This window comes from Sparus aurata, chromosome 17 (assembly GCF_900880675.1).
Source record: "Sparus aurata chromosome 17, fSpaAur1.1, whole genome shotgun sequence".
NCBI classification, from domain to species: Eukaryota; Metazoa; Chordata; class Actinopteri; order Spariformes; family Sparidae; genus Sparus; species Sparus aurata.
Genome location: NC_044203.1, coordinates 36,314,521 through 36,339,765, shown reverse-complemented (window position 1 = coordinate 36,339,765; position 25,245 = coordinate 36,314,521). Strand labels below are relative to the sequence as shown.

At 41.0% G+C, this 25,245-nt stretch overlaps 2 protein-coding genes and 1 long non-coding RNA gene across 3 annotated transcripts in view; 2 read left to right on the top strand and 1 right to left on the bottom strand.

The window, feature by feature from the left end:
• The window catches only part of plekhf2 (pleckstrin homology domain containing, family F (with FYVE domain) member 2), a 29,993-nt gene extending 23,348 nt beyond the window's left edge, over window positions 1-6,645 (top strand). The window contains exon 2 of the mRNA XM_030393837.1: window positions 2,798-6,645. Coding sequence (XP_030249697.1) covers window positions 2,809-3,549 — 741 coding nt within the window. The 5' untranslated portion in view covers window positions 2,798-2,808 and the 3' untranslated portion in view covers window positions 3,550-6,645. The remainder of the gene's footprint in view (window positions 1-2,797) is intronic.
• A 3,590-nt stretch (window positions 6,646-10,235) lies between these two features.
• LOC115567358 (uncharacterized) lies at window positions 10,236-21,311 on the top strand. The gene is made up of 4 exons (XR_003981178.1): window positions 10,236-10,709; window positions 17,390-17,546; window positions 19,213-19,472; window positions 20,557-21,311. It is a non-coding gene; the product is annotated as an uncharacterized LOC115567358 (long non-coding RNA).
• Window positions 17,721-24,006, bottom strand: wdr73 (WD repeat domain 73). The gene is made up of 8 exons (XM_030393836.1): window positions 23,878-24,006; window positions 22,472-22,539; window positions 22,204-22,289; window positions 22,011-22,099; window positions 21,342-21,409; window positions 20,922-21,086; window positions 20,436-20,810; window positions 17,721-19,438 (listed from the first exon to the last, which is right to left on the bottom strand). The coding sequence occupies exons 1-8, from the start codon at window positions 23,934-23,936 to the stop codon at window positions 19,209-19,211; spliced, it is 1,140 nt and encodes a 379-aa protein (XP_030249696.1). The 5' UTR covers window positions 23,937-24,006; the 3' UTR covers window positions 17,721-19,208.
• Window positions 24,007-25,245: the final 1,239 nt, after the last annotated feature.

The following is a 25,245-nucleotide window of genomic DNA, read 5'->3' as shown; positions in this document are numbered from 1 at the left end:
GAATCATCCCTCCAATGATTAACATAGAAACATTATCGCACAAGAACGCAGGCGTGATTTGCAGCAACCAGTTGCTTCAGCGGTCATTAACAGGGGTCGTCAACACGAAAACGCTCTTTTGCGAAAACTCTTTTATTGCATAGTTTTGGCCGACCGATCCTGAAAATGGACTTTTTTGAAAACGGGTCTCAGGGTGGAAAAATCTGAAAACGCAGCCCTCCCGTTCTCGTGTGGACGGCGAATCTGCATACTTTCCAAAACGATGACGCCATCGCCCCACCCCTCGACCTCTGAACCCCTCGATGTCTCATAACAACAACAATGGCGGACTACATGCTTGTGTTCGTGCTGCAGAAGATATTGAGCCTTTCTTGTAACTTACTCTCCTTGTAGTCGAGTGTGAGTCGCAGCAGCAGTTCCACCTCATTAACGGTCCACACGAACGATTCTGGTTTCCTTGCAGTAGTCATTTTCATCTTCTTGTTGTGTTCGTTTTCTTCTTCTACTGTTTGTTTACAGCGCGGAAGCTTACTGCGCATGCTCCGTCTAGGGTTGTCAAAAGTATCGAAAGTCAAAAAGTATCAATACTAAAATGTTGTATCCGGATACGATACTCATTTTCAAAAGTATCGATACCAAGGAAGGAACAATTAAGTTAATTTAGTTTTTATCAGGCTTGCCTAATATTTAGATGTGCACAGCATACAGCCTCAAAATACTGTTCCAATTGTTATTGTTTATTTGATTAATTTATTTTCTGCACTACCTCAGACCTGAAACTTGTTATCATAGTTGCAGTTTCTTTTTGCACGGCTGTTTTTTATTATAAATATTTAACGTGTCATTCAGTTAATTGTTACATGTTGTAACAGAGGTTATTTTTGCATTTTTCTTGTTAATAAAAATATTTCTTTTAAATTTTGTGGTCTTTTTTTTATCCTTGTGGTATCGAAAATGGTATCGAGTATCGAATATCGATTTGAAAATTTTAGTATCATGACAACCCTATCTCCGTCTCTTCTTCTCCGTTTTTGGTGAATGTCAAGCGCCACCTATAGGCTGGAATATGAACTACAGCGTTTCCGGTCGTTTTCAGTGGATCCGTGTGGACGCAAATATTCTTGAAAAGAATTTGAGGAAAAAAAGATCATTTTGGTCCGTGTGGAGGAGCTCAGTTTCTTGACACACCTGTTCAGACAAACGTTAGTTCTTTTTTGTAGAACCAAGCGCTGATTGACTGACTGGTGTTTCTGCTGCAGTTTTACTAGTCGACTATTCGTGCTCATCCCTCGTGTGTTTTGCACGTCTGTGTTGTCTGATATGGAACGATTGTATCTCAGATGATTCAAAGATTTTATTGTTGCATAAGAAATAAACAAGTCATCAATGCAGCGACGTCCTCATGTCATTAATTAACATATTTTCAAATAAACTAGATGTGAATAAAAGAAATGATAGAACACATCCGTTTCTGTCTGAGTGGTGGCGTGGTGATGATGTTTCTGCTGATGTTTCATAACCGCAGCACATATTAACGATCAGAGGTTTTCTAATCGGCGTGATCAGCAGATTCCTGCATGAAGTCACATTTAACAGCTCCGGTCTAAGCCGTGCTTCATATGTTGTGTAAAATCAGATCATGTGGCTCACACACCCGACACGTGATGCGGCTTTTGAGCGTTTATAACATCTTGGACCTCAGATTGTTGTGGTAGCTTTGGCGGTTTCTGCCGAGCAGTGTCGGCGTGCAGGACAGGAAGATGCAGCGAGGGAAAGAAAGAGGAAGTGTGTGTGTGATTTCAGTAGAGGAACAAATACAGACAGCGTAACCAACATGTAGTGGGGAAAGTTTACAACAAAACCAGCAACTTTAACTGCTTTAATTGTGGAAGTGTTTATTCCAATCTGTTGGAACAGCGTTATGTTTCCGCAGTGAACAGGGATGTGATTAATCTTTAATGAAGCTGCAGGTTGGGTTTGGATTTACTCTAATTATTGGTAATATAAAAGAAAAGGCTGGAAGGTTTAATGTCAGTATCCTGGTTAATTATTCATGGACGAGTTATGGAAAATTGAAGCCTTGTAAAATACATCAAGTACAAAAATACTGAAATATTTATTTACTAATTCAAGGCCTGTAACATAATGTGCTTCTACAGCATTAACTAACCTCCCCTCATTAAAATCTATGAATTAACAAACAGGAGAGCGAACGCAGTGCACGTAAACCTCCATCTGTGTTTTATTAATTAGATTTTGTGGATATAATCAGACAAGCTGAACGTTAATTGTAAATGAACGGCTTTGTTGAATGTCCTTTCCTTGTTTACGTAATGTGTATTGTATTTTGACCTTGCCGTGCCCTGTTGTGCAATAATGAACAAATGAAATGAACATGAGAGATGTGTTGTGGATTAAAGAACCTCAGGTGTTAAGATTTATTCTGAAAGCAACACTGTAAAATACAAGAATGCAGATGTTTGACGGGCGAGAAAAGAAAAGCAGTCGATGCTCATCAAGTGAAAGTCGGACAAAAATATGAGAAAGCTGTCAACAGAGTCACACTTCTCCACACCCATGATTCGGTTTATAATTTGATCAACTGTCATTTACATTTTTTATAAAGATGGAGGTATTTTAAAACAGTTTGATCGAGAGCATTTTCTTAGGTTTTCAAAAATGGGGACGTGACAGAATCCACCGATCTAAAAGTATAAATTTAATAACGAGTTGTTGATAAAAATTGTTTTTCCTTTGAATTTATGAAACTCAAACTTTCCTCTCTGCTTCCTTCCAGGTGAGGTGAAGATGGTGGACCGGCTTGCGAACAGCGAGGCCAACTCCAAGCGGATCGCGGTGGTTGAGGGCTGCTTTGGTGCCGCAGGTCAGCCTCTGGCAATCCCCGGCCGCGTGCTGATTGGCGAGGGCGTCCTCACCAAACTCTGCCGCAAGAAGCCGAAGGCCCGTCAGTTCTTCCTCTTCAACGACATCCTGGTGTACGGCAACATCGTCATCCAGAAGAAGAAGTACAACAAGCAGCACATCATCCCGCTGGAGAGCGTCACCATCGACACGGTGCCGGACGAAGGAGACCTACGCAATGGCTGGCTCATCAAGACGCCCACCAAGTCCTTCGCCGTCTACGCCGCCACCGCCACCGAGAAGTCCGAGTGGATGAACCACATAGGGAAGTGTGTGGGAGACCTGCTGCAAAAGAGCGGCAAGGCGCCGACAGGCGAGCACGCCGCCGTCTGGGTGCCCGACTCAGAGGCAACGGTGTGCATGCGCTGCCAGAAAGTGAAGTTCACGCCGGTCAGCCGCCGCCACCACTGCAGGAAGTGCGGCTTTGTGGTTTGCGGGCCGTGCTCAGAGAAGAAGTACCTCCTGCCCAGCCAGTCGTCCAAACCCGTTCGCGTGTGCGAGTACTGCTTCGTGCAGCTGACGTCGGGAGGCCTCGCGCCGCGCTCAGACTCCATCAGCCGGCCGGGGTCGAAGTTCAACAGCAACAACCTGTCGGACGACGACGACGAAGACGACAGCAGTGACTGAGCAGCGAGCCGTCCTCCCGACGGCCTCTCGTCCACACATCGAGGAGGAAATACTTCTCTACTTTCTTTCTCTCCTCCCGGACGATCGAATCATGCTCCACCTGAGGATTAAATCACTCTGGAGTCTCAAACCAAAATATTTTATTCTTCCTCTAATTCTAGCAGGGATCAGTATTTTCCCCGGAACACAGTGATTGAACAATGAAATGTGGAATTAACTGGTGACCAGCAGAACTCTGGGAAAAGACTCTTCACGGCTTCCTCTCAGTCCGCCCCTTCGCTCTTGACTCTTAATTAGGCTGTGATTAGTCACTACAGAACACAATGGTGCTAATGAGACGCTCCTCCTCCCTCCTGTGTCCTCCTAATTTAATCTGAGAGTTTTCTTTCTCTCACTTCTTTTAACTTTATGTTCATGAACTACACAAGGTGATTTGCTTGTAGTTACTGCAGGGAAAAGCAAATGTTTGGGCTCTAACATTTATCTCCTCTGTGCTTCAGGTATTATAACAAACAGGGCTTTTATTTGTAATAGAACTTTATTCTTCCTCCCTGTTCTGTAACTGTGTCTCCAGCTACATGTGGAGCTGAAGCAAAGATCCCTTTTATAAATAACAAAATGTAGATATCACGCTAAACCCAGAGCTTTTCTAGTCGACCTAATATAGTTGCTTCTGACAAATCAGCTACAGCTTCTCTCACAGCGAGTGTTTGTCTGCTAACACGCCTTTTGTGAGGTTAGTTTCTGAGCAAATTAGAAATACTAAATCGAACTTTTGCCTTTTAAAGTCACGTAGTGCCTTGTAGAAATCCAGCTAAGCCTTCAGGAAGAGAGACGGTTATTTTTTTAATGAAGCCAGGCTGCCAAAAACCAGGATGGTGTGTGTGTGTTGTGAACAGACGAGCGTGGAGATGATGAACCGGCCGACACACAGGAAGAGTTCAAGTTTCCTGGAAAGTTTGTTTCCTAGAAGAAACTCTAACGAGCTGTATTTGACTCTGGATTTACTTGTTTGAGTTCTAAAAAGCATTTAATCCACTACATCAACTTAACGACCCGCACTCAGCAACCTAAAACTGAACCTGGATCTGGTTCTAGTCAGAAGAGGAAAATAATAAATGTAGTAGCCTAAATTAGAAATCAGCGTCAAGTTTAGATTGTGTGTAAGTTCATACGTGATGCCTCAACAGCTAAAATGAAAATCTTTTTAGAATAAACACTGATGGAAAAAGTACAATTTTGAGATGCTGATAGTAATTTATTGTTTTAGCGACAAGAAATTCTCATACAAACTCCTTTTCACCTGCAGGCAGATAACATTTTAGTAAAGTTTCAGTACCCAGACTTTCATCAGGTGATTCTGACTTCTGGCAAAATGTTCTCGTTGAAGCGCCGATAATCTGGATCCAACAGATATAACAGAGAGATCCAGGTGAACGTTCACAAGGATGATTCCAGCGTCTGTTTTTATTTAAAAGCACCAAAACAACTCAAGCATTGGAGGGAAATCACAAAGCTGCAAAACTCAACATCACATGCTCTGAATACATGTTGAGTTCGGGGTCATTACGTTCATGTAGTGGATGAGCTGAAGGTTTGTTTGGCCTGAGCTTGGATTTTAATGAATTTTTAATTGACGTGATTATAGAAATAATGAAGCGCTCCAGAGAGAGCAGAGGGGAGCGGTGAAGGTCTGTGTGGGTGAGGACACTCTCGGCTGATTCCTCCAGTACATGAAATGCAATAAACAGGAAGTGTTTTATTTTGTAATCTCGGCTTGCATAGATAGTTGAGGTGGTTTTGCATTTACGGGAATTCAGGTTTCCAGCGTCTTCCTGTCAGAGGGCCACGCCGTGTCACAAAACAAACGCACCCTGTGTGACCTCTGCCCCGCCCGCCCGGCGGAGCGGTGTCGACACTCTGTCCACAGCCGCTGCCAACGCAAGCTTACATGGCCGTCCGTCCCTCCTTCCTTCCTTCCTTCCTGATGTCCTTTCTCCCTTCCTTCCTTTTCCTTTGAAAAGCACAGTCTCCTGATCGTGTGACGTGTGTGTGTGTGTATGCGTGTGTGTGTGAGAGACCTAAATCATGTGATCAGTCTCAGAACCAGGAAGTGAAAAAGGCTGCTTGGGTGGAGTAATGATGAACTACCTGCTGGTGCTGACAGAGTTCAGGTTTCAGTTTCTCTTCTCAGTGACGTCTCTGAAGAGTTTCATTCCTTTTTAAAGAGGCCGACGTTACTAAAGTCTGACGTGGAGCATTTTGAGAGAGATAAAGAAGCGAACTTATCATTTTCTAATTAGTTACATGGTCAGTTTTAAGTTGTCAGTGTTGACAGAGCGACGCACACCGGCAGCATCTTTGGGCCGTTCAGATTTGATTGATCACTTGATTCCTGAACACAACCTCCAATCAGACCCATCAGCTGTGATCACGCGTGTCCTCGTCAGCTGTTTCTCGCTCTGTTCATAAATCTGTATTTGGATCCACGACGTCCTCTTTGAATCTGTCAGAAACAGGACAGATGTGTGAATGAAACTCTCCAGATGTCAGCACCGTCTTATAGAACAGTAAAAGTGATGAGATGAGACTTCTTATTTGACCTTCGCGTGAGATCTAACGGGGAAAAAAAAGAAGTTGAAGCTGCGTCTAAACAGCTCGACTCGACTCGACGTGACACTTGTTCTGTCCGAGTGTCTCCGCTCGTCGTTCTCAGTCCGTTAGCTGCGTCTGTTCTGCAGCGCGAAGCAGCAGAACAGGAAGAAGAAAGGGATCGTTTTCTTTTTTAACCTCTTGATTTTATTACACAGATTTGATTTACCATTGATGTTTTGTGTTGCCGCAACAGAAATGAACATGTTAATGATCACTAACCAGCTGTCCTTTATACTCGCTGCGGCCGAGGTGCCGACGGACGGGACGAGCTCGCCGTCCAGCCGAGCAGCACCAGAAGAGTCCGGCCTCAGGTTTGCTGTGGATTGCACTTAACAAAGTTGGCACATTGACTTTGATCCAGGTTGCAACATGCTGTTCGATCCACAGTGAGACTCTGTGGGAGGTTTTAAATGAATCTTCATGTTGTTTTAATCCTGTTGTTGATTTTATTCTTTTTGTACATTTGTACAGATGTGTTTTGGGTTTATTTGTTTTTTTTTTGTTGTACAGTTCTGATCAGTCCTGAAATGACGCCATCTCCTCCACCTCCTCCTCCTCCTCCTCCTCGTCTTCCTCCTCCTCCTCCTCCTCGTCTTCCTCCTCCTCCTCCTCCTCGTCTTCCTCCTCCTCCTCCTCCTCCTCCTCCTCCTCCTCCTCCTCCTCCTCCTCGTCTTCCTCCTCCTCCTCCTCGTCTTCCTCTTCCTCCTCCTCCTTGTCTTCCTCTTCCTCCTCCTCCTCCTCGTCTTCCTCTTCCTCCTCCTCCTTGTCTTCCTCTTCCTCCTCCTCCTCCTCCTCGTCTTCCTCTTCCTCCTCCTCCTTGTCTTCCTCTTCCTCCTCCTCCTCCTCCTCCTTGTCTTCCTCCTCCTCCTCGTCTTCCTCCTCCTCCTCCTCCTCCTCCTCGTCTTCCTCCTCCTCCTCGTCTTCCTCCTCCTCCTCGTCTTCTTCCTCCTCCTCCTCGTCTTCCTCCTCCTCCTCGTCTTCCTCCTCCTCCTCCTCGTCTTCCTCCTCCTCCTCCTCCTCGTCTTCCTCCTCCTCCTCCTCCTCGTCTTCCTCCTCCTCCTCCTCGTCTTCCTCCTCCTCCTGTCGGTCACAGCTCAGCATTATCTGCAGCTTTTTTCACACTCACCATTTTAAAGATGAAAACCTCGTCCTCTCGGGATGTCGATGATGTTCCCCAGCCGACCACGTCTGTGTCGTAAAGACAGAGGTTCACTGTCCTGATCCAGAACCGCTCAGCAGGCTCATCTGTCGATCAGCATAGATTAGTTGTTTGGTCCAAAGTGTCGATCAGTGTTTCCTGAAGCCCAACATGACGTCCTCAGATGTCTTGTTTTGTCCACAGCCCAAAGATATTTAGTTTACTGTCACAGAGGACGAAAGAAACCAGAAGATATTAGTCTGTAAAATGTTCCAATGCCCAAAGAGACGTCTTCAGATTTCTTCTTGTGTCGGCCAGCAGCCAAAAACCCGAAGACTCGTCATTTACAGTCAGAAATAACAAAGAAAAGCAGTAAATCCTCACATTTAAGAAGCTGGAACGACACAGATTAACTTCTTTTGCTCCAGGAATGACTGAAACGATCATTCAATTGACAAAATTGCAATTAAATGGCGATCGATCAGTTTTCTTTCAACTGTCTCGTCTAGTTTTGGCTCTGTTTCACATTTTGCACGGCGAACTTTGACGTTTTCTGAGTGAACGGGACGATGAGGATGTTAGACTTTAATTAACTCAAGGTCCACTTACTGACTTTTGCTGCATCTGTCCTGTTAAAAGCTCGATCTGTGAGGGATCCGTCTGCCTGCTGAAAGCTCCAGAAAACGTCTGTAAGTGGACTTTTATGTCAGCGGCTCCCAGTTAGTGAGACCGACGGGACTCGACTTTATTTGTTCGACTTCATTGGAGCGTAAAAGCTGCAGATGCTGAGATCTGGTGAGGATTCATGAGGAGACGGCTGAAACAGAGAGATGTTTGTGTTTCGTTGTTAGTCGCTCGCTTCCTGTCTCACGGATTTTAAATGTTTCCTCTGGTTTCATTTTTGGTGTTTTTCTTCATTTTCCTTGTTTTTTGTCGTCATTTTGCTTCTTTTTAAAAGCTTCTAAAAACAAAAAAGGGCTTCAATCAGAATGTAACCCAGCATATCATGTTCTTTACTAATTCCTTCAGAAACCTTTAAGTTTATGTTATATATAAATAATGTACTGCTTAAAGTTGGACTGTTGTCATGTGTTGATTCCTTCATCGGAGTAGAAACTCTGTATATGTTTTATTACTTTACAGCTTTAGTTTACTTTACAAATCGAGAGGAACTTTTAAAACAGGATGCAGAAATACTCTTATTTTGAAAAGTCAAGTTGACGATCTACATCTGAGATTTTAAACAAATGCATTTTTGATCTTTCTGTACTTTTGTAGACATCACTTGTTTTTTATCAACTGTGAAAAGTAAGAAAGTGAAATTCACATTTAAATATGAGCTTTAAATTGCACATATAGAGAATGTAAAGGCCTAAATGTAAAATTACATTTATTGACATACATAATATGTATTTAATGCATTTGTATGGAAGCCAGTTAAAGTGGGAAGAATACTAGATTGATGAAAAAAATAAATCCCAAGGTAATTCAACATTGAGAAATAAAAATTATGATTTTAAGAAGATAAAACTATGATTAAGTCTAAATTGTGAGTTAAAGGTTACAGTCATGAATTAGAAGGTTAATTATAGTCTGAAAAAGTTAAATTATATGAAAATAGAAAGTTGAAATGAGAGAAAATGTAAAAATTGAGATGTGAAATTATGAGCTAATTATGAGATTTACATCATCAGGAGGAGGAGATGACTGGCTTTTCATCTTTGAGTGAACTGTTCCTTTAATGGCAGAGAAATCTGTGTGTTTTCATGATATCTGTATGAACCTGGAGACGATCAGCTGCTTTCTATAAGAAACTTCAGAGGAATCAGGCTGCAGGTTTCTGCTGTGAAATAAAAAGGCTCAGAATAAAAGAAATTCAAAGAAGAAATGATAAATTCTTCATCACAAGCGATGATCCCACTGATCCTACAGGCCGAGTCACTGCATCGCATGATGATGATGAATGTTAATGTCGTGTCAAACAGACTTCTGTGGCTCATCAAACACCAAACACAGCAGAAAGATATGAAATATGAATTATATAGAGTCAAGAGAGGAGACTTCCAGCAGTGTAGTCACCTCCGGACGCTCGGGAAGGTTTAATCACTGAAGAAACACAAGAAGAAGAATAATCGCATAAAACTAAATAAGTAAAATAAAGCTTTTCCTTTTGGAGAATGATTATTATCAAAAAGATCAAAGTTCACTGATGCCTTCAAGTGCAGTTGTTCCTCACATCCTTTTTGAATGATTCACTGTTTTTCAAGTGGAAATCCTCCAGGAGCTGCAAATTCATAAGCAAGTAATCAGACTACATTTACTCAACCACCATTCTGAGGAACACTGATTTTCATTTTTTATGTTACAATATTGTTTCTACGACATTTTTAGAGGGAAATCTTAAACCACTATATTTATCTGAAAACCTTACCAAGACTTGAAACCTGTGATAAGCATTTAAAACAATATATATTTCTAAATACAATAAGGAGACAGTACGGCAGGTAACAGACAATGTGGCTAAAAAAAACAAACATAATAATTTGTCATTTTTTAATATTTTCATGTGAAAAAACGTATTTTGTAAAGTAACTAGTAACTAAAGATGTCAGATTATTGTAGTGAAGTAAAGAAGTACATTTCCTGCAGACATTTATTAATAGGTGAAGATGTTAAAAGTAGTAAAAGTACCTCAAATTTAACTAGCACAATACTTGAGTGAATATTAGTCACATCATGATTTGTAGTCACATTTCTGGGTTGTACCTGAACGCAGCACTGGGCAGCTCCCTGCAGTTACCGTCGCCGCCACAGGGTGGCACTGCTGCACACACAGGTTAAAACATATATTTTACACGAATTTATCATGAAAGCTATTAAACTGTGTTCTATTCTGTGTCATATTCTAAATATGTGGCATTTTATTACTTCCCTCCACAGTATGGTTCGTTAGCGGGCGATTTTAAAGTTGTTTATAAACCGACAATGAAACTCAAAGAAGAAGAAGAAGACGCAGAAGAAGCAGCAGAAGAAGAAAAAGATGGCGGTTGGCGGTTGGCGTGCCGAACAAACTGAAGTTAGCTGGAATCTGTCCACAGATTTGACATTTTGGTTGTAACAAAACAGGTAACTGGTGACACAGACTCTTCGAACAATAACTCTGAAGATAGAAGCGAAGTCGTCGTTAAATTTGATCGATTCTGGAGCCGATGTTGATGCGAACTTTATGCTAACAACGTCAGTGAACTCACCTGTCGTACAAGCTAACAGTTAGCTTAGCTTAATCGACCTGGCCTGATTGGGAGTAATGGCCGCGGTGAGCTGAAGGGTTAACCTGCTTAAAGGAGGAACACACACCTGGTTTAAGGTAAGACACCTGCTAATGTTTATTAATGAGCAGTTTGTCCATTCTATAATCAATAATGTGATGCTCCATAAACAATGGAGGAATGTAACTGAGCACGTTTGCTCAAGTATTTAGAGTACTTGTAAATGAATTCTAGTTTCTTGTGCGTTAAGGTTACTTGAGTATTTGTTTTTAATCCCCACATGCAGTGTTTGGGGTTGAGCCTAATATTGATCTTAGGGAGTAAAATTACATTTCGATATTGATATATTGGTCCGCATCCACATGCACTCCACCATAATGGTGGCAGGATATATTGGGATCAAACTTAAACAAAAGTAAAGATATCGTGTTAAAAGATTACTTTGGTCAAAGTGAAAATCACCCATTCAAATAGTACTCAAGTAAAATATCTAACAATGAATCTAAGTTAAAGTAAATTATACATATATTGTATATAGTTTAGGGGACTCTAGATCTGATTTTACATGATCAGAATCTGTGTATCGTTTTTTTGTTTGGTTGTTTCCTTTGTGACTGTTAAAATTGTCATGTGATGTAGCATGTAATGTAAAGTAACTAGCAAAGAAAAGTGGCATGAAAGTAAGATATTTGCCTACAGAGTGAAGTGGATTGGACTTGTAAAGCAGCAGAAAATGGGATTAATTACGTAAAGTACAAATGTCTAAAAATTGTACTTTGTTCATCACTACTTCTACTCACTCAGAGGTAAATATTAAAGACAGAGAAAATCTAAGTGCGATTGTTTTGACAGATATTGTGATATGAGTCGTGATTGTAATGGTGACTGTAATTTTAACTAAAAATGACGATAATGTGAGTCCAAACAAACAAGTTCACTTATGTCTGTATAGAAACAACCTTAGGCTGGGTCATCTCTGTGCATCATGAATGTTTTTTTTTTTATATAATTAAATGTTGTGACAGATTTCACCTTCATGAAAAAAAATGCTTACACTGACTTCTTCTTCAATTAGTGTAAATAAGTTTATATCTTCAGTGTGTGTGGCTTTTTGTAGAGTGTTTAAAAGTGGTAGTAATATTAATTTCATAATTAAAAAAAACAAACAAAATTATAAAGATAAACCGTATTTATCTATACGAGTGAGACTTTATAGCAATACAACGCAGCTCTCATCCAAAACCTCCTGCTGCTGCAGATCATACAGGCTGTGATTACATGTCAAATATCTTCTATATATGAAAAAGAGAGTGATGATTATTTTTCTCTCTCAGCTGCTCGAAGGTTCAAACTCTCTGTGAGCGACAGCTAGTGAAAGCGAGCGGCGGCCGTTATTGAGCTGATAATGGAGGATGATTGCAGTAATCATCATGATCTTACATTACATCAGTGCTCGATGACGACGCTCCGGGTCAGAGCCGGGATACGCAGTCTGATTACAGTCTGCAGATGTACAGTTAAAAAAATAGGCCAACTAAACTCCAACAGTTTCTTTTAGCTCTGAAACAAATCAAGTTAAGTGTTGAGGTTGTTGGCTGATGATGTAACTTTGTGCTCAAGAATTAATTTTTCTTTTAACTGTTTTCTGATATTTTACAGACTGAATGATAAATAATGGTATAAAATAATATGCAGATTAGGGGAGTTTGATATTGTGATCTACACGATAACTGTGGTATAAAGAAATGAAATATCAATATCGTGTTAATAACACATACGTGAATATCGTTTAGATGTTTGGATTTTTGATAATGAGTTCATCTGGTTGCCTTTTGACTAATAATCCAGTAGTTGATAGTAATCGTCCTGTTTGTACTCTTCTTTTGCAGTTATGGTAACAGACTCTCTGCACTGGTAATTGATGCGATAATATTGTTATTCTGAGTTTGTTTGTCATATCATGAACGCCCTACTGCAGAATTACAATCTGAAAAATCTGCATTTACTTTCTCAGTCGACTCTGCTGCTGTTCCTGTTAACAAACAGGCTGCACAGTTAATGGAAATATAATTCAAAATGTGGCCAAGTGTCCAAGCCAGTATTGAAATTACAAGAAGCTGTAATTATTTAATAAAGGTGAAAATATGTGACTAAACAGTGTTATAATGGAGAACCGTCGAGCTGCAGAGACGTTCTGACTTGCACATTTCTCCAGATGGAAGAAAACATGTTTGTTTGGTGCAGAACCATCAAATGTCACATTATCAGGATTATAACTGTTTCTGTCAGTAAAAATGAAAAAGATCATTCTGACTAAACGCCTGTTGAAATAATGGTAGAAGTCTTGGTGAGGGTTAGGGTTAAAAGAAAGCTAAAACAAAGTGAATAAAGGATTTTATTTAGACAAAGTGATTTGGAAACAAACTCGGCTCCACATGAACGATCGTGTTCCTCCATAAGTTTACTTTAATGTGAATTAACTGAACTCTGTGGCTCCCTGGAAGGAAGAATGAGTCTGGAAACACCGTGATCTGTGATTAACGGGTTATATCATGATGGTTAAAAAAAAAAGAAGGCAGCATTATGGTCTGTCAGTCATCCTCCGCTGTCTGCTGTCCATCCAAACTGGTTTTCACAAACAGAAGCTGATGTGTGTTTAAGAGAATGGCTGTGACTCATTCAGATCAGTGAGGATCAGGTGTAATGACTGCAGCGTCTGCAGGCCAGCCGAGGTTCAGGCTCGCCGCTCGCCGGCCTGTCAGTCAATATAATGACTGTCGCTCTGAAAAGCCTCCGAACTTCATCTGTCTCAGTTTCGCCTCCACAGCCTCGTGAAACTCACACAGCTTCACAAGTTTCATCCTTCTTTTTAAACATTATGGAAATTCATTTAAAACCAGGAAAGACACTTACACAGTCTAAGACGATATATGTGTCGTTTCATATCACCTCACCACGTCATGGATTAATGTTGAAACTTCTGTTAAATTCACAAGACTTTATGAAATCCTACAGTTCTCTTCTCCAAATACTTTTTCATTAAGAACAAACCTACAAGCTGTAACTTACAATCTTCTGGAACCAAATGAAAAACCGGCTCAGTGGGTATCAGACTGATAGAAAACCTTGAAGTCAACATAGTGTGAATGTATGAAAAAGTTGGCTAATTTCAAAAACTGATAAACGATGAAGCAGCAAAGCAACAGCTTAGAATTTTGTATATACATGCAGTGAATATCAAGACTTTCACATTAAAGTGTTTCAGGGAAATTAAAAAAAAATCTACTCTGGGGTTTTCATCTTGAATTCTCTGAAGACTCCCACAGATCTTGACCAAGATCTGTGGGAGTCTTTATTTTTTTTCATTTATGACCAAAAAACTTCTTGATGTCAAAGAACTTCAGTAATACGACCCAGAATCAGGATTTAGTTGTAAGAAAGTGAAAACCAAAAAAATGACTTCCTGTTATCCATTTGAACTTTCAGCATCAACTATATGAATAAAAACATGTTGCTGTGGGATTTTGAAAGGTGCCATGAATTTATTATAAGTTTCAACATGAATTATTTAAAAGAAAATCCTTGACTTGAGCTGGAAAAGTTCTGGATTCTGGTCTGGTTGTCATGGAATGACTCAGTCTGATGCCCATCGTTTGTGGTCGGGCTGCAACTAACGATCACTTTATTTCTTTATTGACTGTTCTGACAGCCCTGGAGTTAATTGTCATTCGTCAAACTAGAAACTGAGACAGGTATTGACATCAATATCAGAAGAGAGAGGTGATGGATCAGGGGGGAAAACTCCCAGCATGCCTTTTGTTCCAGTGGCTTTTGAAAGAGGGATGATAAAAAACCAAAGGTGATAAATTAAACATCCCTAAAAGACAGATGTCCCCAGGAGGAGGTAAACACTCGGCAGGTGAATTCATTGAGCTGCTCTCTGGTTTATTCAGTCGTGTTTGTGTCTCAGGTAGCAGAAGTTTGGAGACAAACAGAACAACTGGGTCTGACAGGACGAGTCAATCCAGGGAAAGTTTCAGCACAGAAATGAAGTGCAGAGGTCGACGATAAACTCAGTCTGTGTGTTGAAAGAAGGAGATGTGCTCAGCTGAAACACAGTGATAAAAACAAGAGGGGGAAATGTTCTTACAAGCTGAAGCTGCAGTTTGTCATTATTGGTGACGTTTGTATTCAGTGCAGATGTAATGTAACATTCAAGAGGCAAGAGAGGAGGCTGCACAGTTTGTCTGATTTAATATTCCATTTCTTTTGTTGGACCTTTTTATATTAAAGAGCTGGTCGCAGGAGGGAAACTACGTTGTTGATTATTACATTTGTTTTTCACTTGTTTTCACCAAACGATCTGGAAGTTGTTCAGATTCTGCTGTCACGTACAAAAAGTCAGCAGTGATTAGACGGTGACGAGTGGAATCATGACTGAATCACAACGTGTTGGCTGCAGTGACATCTTTGTATAATTTGTTCATTTGTAGATTGAAAACAGACAATATTGATTAGTTTTAAATATTTTTCTAAAGTCACAGACAGGTGAAATTTGATCTGAATGAAGACGTCATTTCAACACATTTAATGTTTCATACAAAATGTCATAAATGTGGAACTAAAGACCTTTAGTGCTGAACAGACTAGTCATCGACCAATGTGTGTGTTTTTTCAGGGTTGATAACGATTATTAGCATTCAAGGAGACCGACAACCGATGATTACACGTGATTTACATTTAACTACAGTTTACTGAAGTTCTGTACTTGTGTAGAATTTTAAGGTTTTATTTAATAACTTTGGTTACTAATTACTTTGCAAATAGAGATGATTCAGTTCTGATGAGCTTCTACTCGTGACATCAGACAGAGACGGTGCAGTGACGCTGCTCCAGAGACAAAGTACTGCATTTATACATTTATGTTATATTATTGGCACTCAGACACAAAACACACTGATAGAGATAATAGTCAGAATGCTGAATATCAGCCCTGACGGTCCATCTGCCCCTGATAAAGACATCTTTTACTCTGTACCATGTTCAGATGAAGGTTTGCGTTGAGTCGAGTACAGTTATCTGCACTTTGCTCTGTGAAGGACTCTGAGGACGACGGCACTCTCCCTCGCTTGTGTTCATGTCTGGACGTTAGAGAGGAAGCAGACGAGGAGGAAAACTAATGTGTTGTTAGAATTCAAGGTTCTTGTGTTGTGTAGCGGGCTGCCGTCTGTCTCCCTTTTATGTCAGATGTTTTTCTCACAATGCAGTTGATTATATCTGCTTCTTCTCAACACTTCACATCCATCATGTACTTCCTAAATCTGTTCACATCTCTTATGTTGTTTAATTGCATGATTTGTATTCAAAACGTTTCCTGGGTTGTCTCAGATATTCAGATTGTCGATGCTTGATAATATAAATGAAATATGTCGGATGTTTTTCCATTAGAAAGCTGTTTTAAGCACCGACATGATCTGTGTTCAGTGCAGAGTCACGGTCGGCTACATTAAGAGAAACACTGAGTTACTTTAATGATGAACTCAAAGACACAAAAGAACGACTTTTCAACAAAATGCAGCCTTATTAATGCTATTAAATTAAATAGCTAAAATGTAATGATGTAACAGAATGTCTTTCGTAGTTGTTTAAATTACAAACAACCTTAATTTTGTATTTTATTTGATATATTTGACATGCATATATTTGTCTTTTATAACAGGATACTTTTTGTAGTGTTGGTGTAAGTTGTAAGTGTAAGTTTATCAGCTGTATATAGACGGCACCTTTCAAACTAATTAATATGAAAATAAAAGATATATATTAGGAAAACAAAGATGGGTTTAGAGATGCACACCAGTTGGAATTAAATGAGTAGTTAAAAGATAAAAACCATCAATGTTAATAATAATAACAGTGAAATATAAATACAAATCTATATAAATAAGTTTAAACATTAAAACCATAACATTATAAGACACTACAGAAAAACCCGTCTGAACCGACACGTTTTTACTTCATTAACTCTGTTTCGTCACTGCAGTTCAGTGAATACTGCGTCCGGTTCCTTGTAGAGGAGCTTCACTGACCTCGGTTCAGTTTCTCAGTGTGGACAGAATACAAAGACAAGTCGAGGAGAGTGTTTACGCTGAAGGAACTGACTCATGATGCAGCTGAATGCGAGAGAAAAATGTAATCTTCAGGACAATACGGGCAGCAAATTGCAGGCAGGCTCGACGTCAGAGTGGGAGATGAAATGTCAAGGAGAAAAATGTAACCACTGTTTGTTAAACTGGTAAACTGAACCACTGGATGATTGTTAGCTGCTTCTTTGTGTTCAATCTGTTCTGGAGGTAAACTGTTGGTGAATGAGTTTAATTCTCTGAGGAATCTTTGTCGCTGACGTTGTGTTCACTCACGTGGTTGTTTGCTTCTTTCAATGTTTACCTCTTTCATGTTGTTCCTCAAAGAGAGAGAGAAGAGATGATGATGACTGAAACGTGTTAACAGAAAGATTTAATTCAACTCCAGCTGTGTCCACACGTGCCAAATAGTGAGCAGGCTGCAGAATAGTTACAACAAACTATAAAATATGGTTGTAAGGGCCTGGACTGTCTGAATGAGATGAGTTGATGTCACTGTGAGTAAACAACTCGATAACATAAATGGCACTAATGAAAGACAAACCATAAAGAAACTGTAGACGACTAGATTAAAAAGTGAGACTTTGTGTTAGCAAACCTTGAAACTATCTGATGTCATGCTGATTGAATTATTTCAGTGATAAAACAGGAGCTGCCACTCAGGATGCCAGACGTGGGAGGTGATGAAGACGCTGCCGCCGGACTGAAGCTGTGTGACCGCGATGCTGGAACAGCAGCTGAGCCTCCTGCAGCTCCGTCCTCCAGACAGAACCGCTCCACGACTTCATCTGCTGGGTTTCTCCTTTTCATACTTCAGCTTTAAACATACAGTGCTGATCTTTGAAGGCTGGCAGTGTTGTAGGACCCAAAAGTCACACTAAGATTTAAGATATCGAGGGAAAAGTGAAGGTCAGTCATACAAACAGTTTGTTGTTAACACACCCTGAAAAAAGAAATCGACAGTCAGGCGATCGTGTTGTTCTCTGATGGAGAACTACATTTATTTCAAATCACAGAGTCGGTTATTTCTGCGTCGCCGCGTCACAGATGTGTCATGTTGCGTCACCCAATTTCCCAAACAGATGTTGTCAATTCTTGTTATCTTCTGAAGACGTTTGAAGGAGGCAGAAACCTGAGAGATCCGATCACAACAGGAACGCTCTCAGTCCGTCACTTCACACCTGGCATTAACATGTGATGGACCACTTGTGATCGGATCTCACTTCCCCGCTTGGCCATCACAGGGACAAACACACACCATGGTTTTTACACAAAGACAGAAAGAACTTCATGTAGAACATTTGCTGAATTAACAAGAAGGCCCAAATAAAGCAGAATTTGTCGTGAGTGAGTCTGGTGATGTTGTGGTGACTAGTTCACTGGTTGGGTCAGTTGAAACAGGCGGTGCGTTCACAAACATCTGCTGCTAACGTTGGCGAGTTAAGAGAGCATAAACATTTTGTTCACGTTACAGTGAAGCGTGTATAAATCAGACTGTGTGTGCGTCTCACTCACACCTGTACAAAGAGCCGACCACGTGTGATCCGATCACTCAGGACGGATGTTGATACTTTGTCTGAACTGTTCAAAGTTAACCGGGGACATCTGCTGCTCACGGGTACACTCCAAAAACCAGACCACACTTCATTTTAATTGAACATACAAAGCGGCGCGTCACTGCTGCAGGTAAACGAAGCTCCTGATGTTCCCAACTATAGAAATACAGACTAATAAAAACATTTCACACAGCTTTTAGGGACTAAATCCAATTAGAAAAGGTTCTGTAGTGTCTTTGTCAACACTTTAATGCTGTTAAAAGATGCATTAAGCTTTTCTCCATCACCTGCTGATGCAGTGTCACAGCTGCCGGCTCTCAGTTTAACCAGGTTACCTCACTAACGACAGTATTGTTAGATGCCAGTCTAAAGAAGGAAAACGTGTTTTGCTTACTGACCCTTTCAAACTGTTGCAGCACACTCCGGCTCACTGGACTGAAAATATTTGATTATGTGCAGTAACACAACAACCAGAAGCCGTCTGATCTAATTTGAATTTAAATTTAAAAAAGTCTGCAGAAACAGCTGCGACATGAATCCAGACAAATATCTGTAATTTCTAAAGTTTATGTTTCCAACAGTTTACTGGAGACGAGAAGAAAATGTTCTCTGATCTAATCTTCAGCAAATGAAGCTTTGCTGTAATTTTAATATGAAATTGGTTTTGGGGCACAGAAACGAGTTCCACATTCTGCTCCTGACACGTTTGTACTTATATTCCACTTTCCTCTCGTCGTCCTTTAATGAAAGATGGAGGCGGTGCTGGAATCCACAGACCAGACTTCATGTGTTGATCTGCTCAATCAGAAAGTGATCAGTTACTCAGTTTTTCATGTTTTCACTGGATGTTCCTGACTCGCTCCACTGAGCAGAACCTCAGAGGTAACATCCGCTCCTCTCCTCAGCTGCCAGCCGATTGGTCGACCCAGTCCCACACATGGACGGAGCCGTCCGAGGCTGCGGACAGGAGCGTCCGTGGCCGCTCGGGATGCCAGACGTGGGAGGTGACGAAGACGCCGTCGTCAGGCTGCGATGAAACTGTGTGACCGCGATGCTGGAACAGCGGCTGAGCCTCCTGCAGCTCCGTCCTCCAGACTGACGTGTTGTAGATCTGAACGGCTCCACTGAAACCTGCCAGAGGGAAACAAATCTGTTACTTCATCTGGTAAGTTGGTTCTTCTCAGCTATAACTGACCAACAGGTTTCTAGTTAAGGTGGCTTTGTTGTCTCTGGAGTTTAGATTTCCACAGATTTTCAGAACGAGATATAACACTGGTTTTACCATCAGTTACAAAAGTATCAGCTACCTGCTGCTAACTGTATTCTGTTAATGACTGTTGCTATTGTTAGCTCAGTTAATCAGTGTTTACTAGCACAGGTCTTTTAGAGCATTCAAACATCCAAGACAACAGTCATTTTCTTTAAAGGTCCAGTGTGAAGGATCATTCCTCACACTCACCTACAGGTGGAGGTAGGTTTGTACTGTGGAACATGGCTGACTCTGCAGAAGAGGTGTTATTATAATCTGACCTGCCCTGTCCCATCTCGGCTGGTTGGACGTATTCTCTATGCTTGACTAAAACTTATCTCACAAAGTAGCTTTTCAGTCGGCTCTACTCAACGAGCCCAGAGACACTCCCGACGGTCCGCTACATCAGCTCTGCAGCTTCAGTGTCTCTGCTGCTGCCAGGTAGAGCGGACAGGCCAGATGGCAGAGCAGCAGCAGGGCAGCCATGAGCCCAGAGACAGTGTTGCAGAGCTGATATGCAGCGGACTGTGAGCCGGAGCTGCCAGTGTCTCTGGGCTTGTTGGGTAGAGCCGACAGGTCAAGCTACTGTGTGAGTCAACAGTTTGAGTCAAGCATAGAGAACACAACCAAGAATGCCAACCAATCAGAGATGGAGTAGGGAGTGTCTTGCAAGAACATTACAGTGGTGTAGTTTGTAGTCCTAAAACCCAGAAAGCAGTTGTAAAGGTGTGTGGTCACCACAGGCTGAACATATTTACACGTTTTGTTCTCCATCATTAAAATGTCCCAGCAGTTTTAATCTAAAGCTCCTCATATGTTCAAAACAGTTGGTGGTTGCTAATACTACACCTTTAATGTCCCTCTGTGCTGTAAACTAACCTGACACTGCGATACAGCCATCCAGCGCCGGAGCCCATGACACTGTGACATCATCCAGGTTGCAGTGATGTGATTGGACGTCCAGCTGAGCCTGACTCGCAGCTTCTCTCTGGTTCCTCAGGTCTGAAATCACCGCCTGTCCAGACGAGGAGAGTCTGACGATCCTGCAGCTGGTTGGGTCCAAACAGGAAGAACCTGAGGAGGCGTCCGTCCACCAGAGGACAGATTCACCTGACGACACAGGTGGAGGTGAAAGCTGAGGGGCAGCAGCCGTCCGAGTGTCGGCGATGTAAACGTTCCCGTTACAGCAGCAGGCGAGGAAGACGGCGTCAGTCACAAACTGTAGAGAACTGAGAGGATCTGCTGAGTCCGTCTCTGTCAAAAGAACATCATGTTATAAATGGTTCCACAACATCACTGGTTAGAACCTACAGAACAGAGACTTGTGCTACAAAGTGACATTAATGTGTGTGAGATGACTTTTACCTAGTTTGTACAGAGGCTGTCCTGAGGTCAGCTCGGTCAGCTGGACGTCGCCGCTCCGAGCGCCGTGAAGAACTTGAGGCTGTGACGAGAGTCGAGCTGCGATCCTGCTGCCTCCCTCTGACACAACGCTCCTCCCCGCCACACTTCCTGTTCTCCGGATCACATCTGTCATTGGACAGTGAAACACCAGATAACCAATCACATCGTGAGAAAACACAACACCAATTTAATTGATTAGCTTAAAAAATGAAGGCTTTGATTTTGTACTTTCAATTTAGAACAAAATATCTGAAAACCGCCAGATAATCTGAGGAGTTTGTTGTTGTGGCTGCACTGATCACAGTCAAGGAAAAAACAGACGATCAATAAAAAAGTGACTTTGAAACAGAAGGCGTCTCTCTGGTCTCGTCTTTAACTCACCGCTGTCTTCTCCTCCGAGCTCCCACACCTGCAGCTCGGAGCTCCGCCCATCGTTAGAAACAACACACCTGTCAAAACAACAACAGGAAGTTAATTCATGTCAGCAGTCTAATCAAGTTACATCTCTGCCTGACTGGTGTTTTTAAGATCTTTTCTACAGAATCCACATCAGCTTCACTTCAAACTTCAGAGCACGTACAAAACTTCCACCTACATTTATTAATCAATTTCACATCACTGGGTTTAGAACAGAAGCCGTGAGGGACAAGTGAGATTTACTTTTTCTGGTGATCCATTTTTTAATCTCTGCCACAAAAAAATGTTTGAAATGAAATAATTTTTTGTCCGTCCCCCTCCGCTGCACTCACAGGAGCGGATGTGATGGTGAGACAGCACAAACATAAAAAAAAAAGTGCTTTCCCCTCAGGGCTTCTGTGGTTTAGACCTCATCAGAACACCTGGTATGGTGACCACTTGTGATCAGATGTCACTTCCTGCTCTATGTGCACATAAACACGTCCATCACTGGGACAAACAGACGCCATGTTGTCCCAAATAAAGAGTGTTTCACAAAGTTTAGAAAGTTTCTCCTGATTCAACAACTCTTAAAATCACAACATTTGTTAAGGGAGTCTGGTGACACTCTTGGAACAGTTGAAACAGACTCACCGGGTTCCTGGGACATGTTTGAGGCAGTGAACAGGCCCGTCTGTGAAACCACCGTGGACAACTTTGAAATCCCGTTCTGCACAGAGACCCTGAACACAACACACACACAAAACTGTAGCAAAGAGTGACATTTGGAAGTTGTGTTTTTAATAATAACAACCACAAAGTTTGGACTGTGTTGGTGTTTTGATACCTTATTTTCATTGGCAAAGAGTTTTGGAGGCAAACGCAGCTCCAGGATTTCATTTTTAGATGAGCCGTAACCTGCGACACACACGGCTGTAAAACAAAACAGCAATAATAAAAAAGTTTAGTTTGTGAACATCTCCTGAATAAGATCCAATTGAAAATCAGCCCAATGTACAGAGTTAATCTTCATAGAAGTGTTTTGTAAGTCCACTCTGGAATAAGACATTTACAGGTAACAGAGATGATTATTATATTAAAATATGTTGACTCACTCCTGCCTGACGTCCACTCGATGACCTTGGTGGGACATTCCAGCTGGTACACATAAAGATCTTTGTACCTGAGGACAGAAAGCAGACAGGTGTTAATGACTATTCACACTGCCTTTTACTTTGACACCAGACTCCTTTAAAAATGCGTCATATTTAATATTTCTTAGCTTCTTCCCACAAGCCATAAGTCTGTTAAACACAAAGTGAAATCCCTCCATCTGCCTCACACACACACACACACACACACACTCAAGACTGCTTCACACGATTGTGCAGTAAATAATACACATGTGCAATATGTTATTATAAACAAACATGTCTTAGCCATAAAATGTAACTATCCATTTTTCAATTCAGCATTAAAGTTGTTGACCGAGCAGCATGAGAAGAGATGTCAGCTTTGCTTTTGAGTAAATGTGACTATACAAGGAAAAAATGCTGATTTGTCATTAAAATATAAATATAAAATATGTGGAGGACTAAAATGCAAAAACAAATAGGGCGTGTCTCATTCAACGGCTACAGGGAGACAATTCGGCATCGATTTTGAGTCAATGGGTCAAATTACCTGAAAGCTATTGACAAAAAACTGCTGACTATACAAGGAAACTATTGAAAATGCTGATTTTTCATTAAAATAATGATAAAAATCCAATAATAACAGGTGTGTCTCATTCAACCAGTACAGGTAGATAATCCATCTTTTATATCGAGTCATGGGGTCACATGACTTGAAAGATATTGACAAAAAACTGCTGACTATACCTGGAACCTATTTTTAAAAAAATGACTTTCCATAAAAAAGATAAATATAAAACATGACAAGGACAAAAATCCAATAAAAATACATGTGTCTCATTCAACAAGTATATGAAGACAATTCGGCATTGATTTTGAGTCAATGGTTCACATGACCTGGATGCTACTGGACAACAACCCTGACTGACTGTACGTGGGAAAATGCTGATCTTTAATAGAAAAATGTTTTTATTTTCTATTCAAATATTTATATAAATAATTACACATTAGCAATCAACAATAGGTTATAAGCCCAACCTCTTACCTATAACCAACAATAGGTTATAGGTTAAGCCAGCACAAAGGTACTGAAAACCTCATGAACTTTGTTTCAGTCGGACAGTAATTCATTGACACCACGGCGGGTAAACTAACAACACTTCTGGAATTCGTGCAAGCCGAACTGAAAAACGGATAAACTAGATGCAGGAAATATATTTTAATATTATGAAAACGGAATATACACCTGAGGGTGAGTTAGTGGAAGTTGAATTTAGGAAAGTTTAAGAGTTCAGTTTGCAACGCTACCTAGTTTTAGCGTTCGCGGCTGAAAGAAGCTTCTAGCTAACAGCTAACATGAACTTTAACAATGAGTAAATAATTCTCACGTTTTCAGGGACTCGATAAACCAGTCATCTAAAACATCATCACACTCCGGTTCATCCATGTCAGCGTCTCCTCACGTTACTGCAGGCGTGGATCTGTTGTTACTCTACTTCCTGTATTCCTTCTTCGTGGGTTTCTTGGTTGCTTCATTCAACCAATGACGGAGCTGCACTGCCCCCTGCTGGACACTCGCTCCCGCCGGTTTCTACTGATGTAAACGGGGATATTAATCAATAACTCTTAATTTTGGGCTCTTAAACAGGAAACTATTCACTTGTTTTATTTTACTATTGACAAAAATAACATTTACATTTCTACAAACAGTCTCATAGTGTGATTCTTAATAAAGTTGTATGTTGCTCCTTTAACTGCCTTCTTTGCCTTTATTTCTAGAGAAAGAGACACAGGAATTCAAATTTAACAAAACTGCCCTGTACCTGTGCACACGGCAATAAATGTGTTTTAATCTATAATATTGATCCATTATTAAGTAGCTGATTGTCACTGAATATTGGTTATGTTTTGTAAGAAGCCAAATCTGTAACAAGAAGGAACATGTAACCCTCAATTAAATTAAAATGAAATGTTAAAGGAGCATTATGTAGTTTTGGGGAGGAAACTTTAATCTTCATTGATTGAAACAAACTAAATAGTAATTCTTTTTTTTTTTGTTACTGAATAAACTGAATAAACAAAATGACCTTAAAGGACAACGCAGCTTTTACTGTTAACTGTGGCGGACCCTGCCACCATTCTATATTCAGACAGTGTTCTGGGACTTAATTCTCGTCTGAGAACAGCTGGTTTATTTACTTACGGAGAAAGTTTTTATTCATTATTATTTACAACGTAGCGCCCCTTTAATGTCACCTGTAAACACTCTTCAGACACTCTGCCAGCTGTCGACACTTCATCCTTCCCACGATGTGCAGAGCGCCCTCACGCCGGCTGTTGTTTACCTCTTCCTCCTCCTCTGCTTCCTCTTCCTCTTCTTCAGCTCCCCTCTCGTTCTTTTCCTCCTGCTGTCCGACAGGAGACACGCTGAGTCAGATGTCTGTCACTCCGTCTTCCTCCCTCAGTCCATCACTCTTTCTCTCCTCCAGATCAGAGGATGAGTCATTCTCTGTGTGTTCTTCCTTTAAAGGTGTTAAATTGTATTTATGTTTTTGTACCTGAAGTTCAATCTATTTATTCTGACTTCCTGTCCGTCAGTTCAGACTGTCAGTGTCAGAGCACTCAGAGAGTTTCTGATTTTCTCTCTTTGTTGCTGCTCGGGACGCTTTACCAACCCAACATGTGTCTATTTGACGTCCTGGGAATGACACTCAACAATCAACTGTCTTTGTGGTGCGTTCAGGAACAGCTGGGAC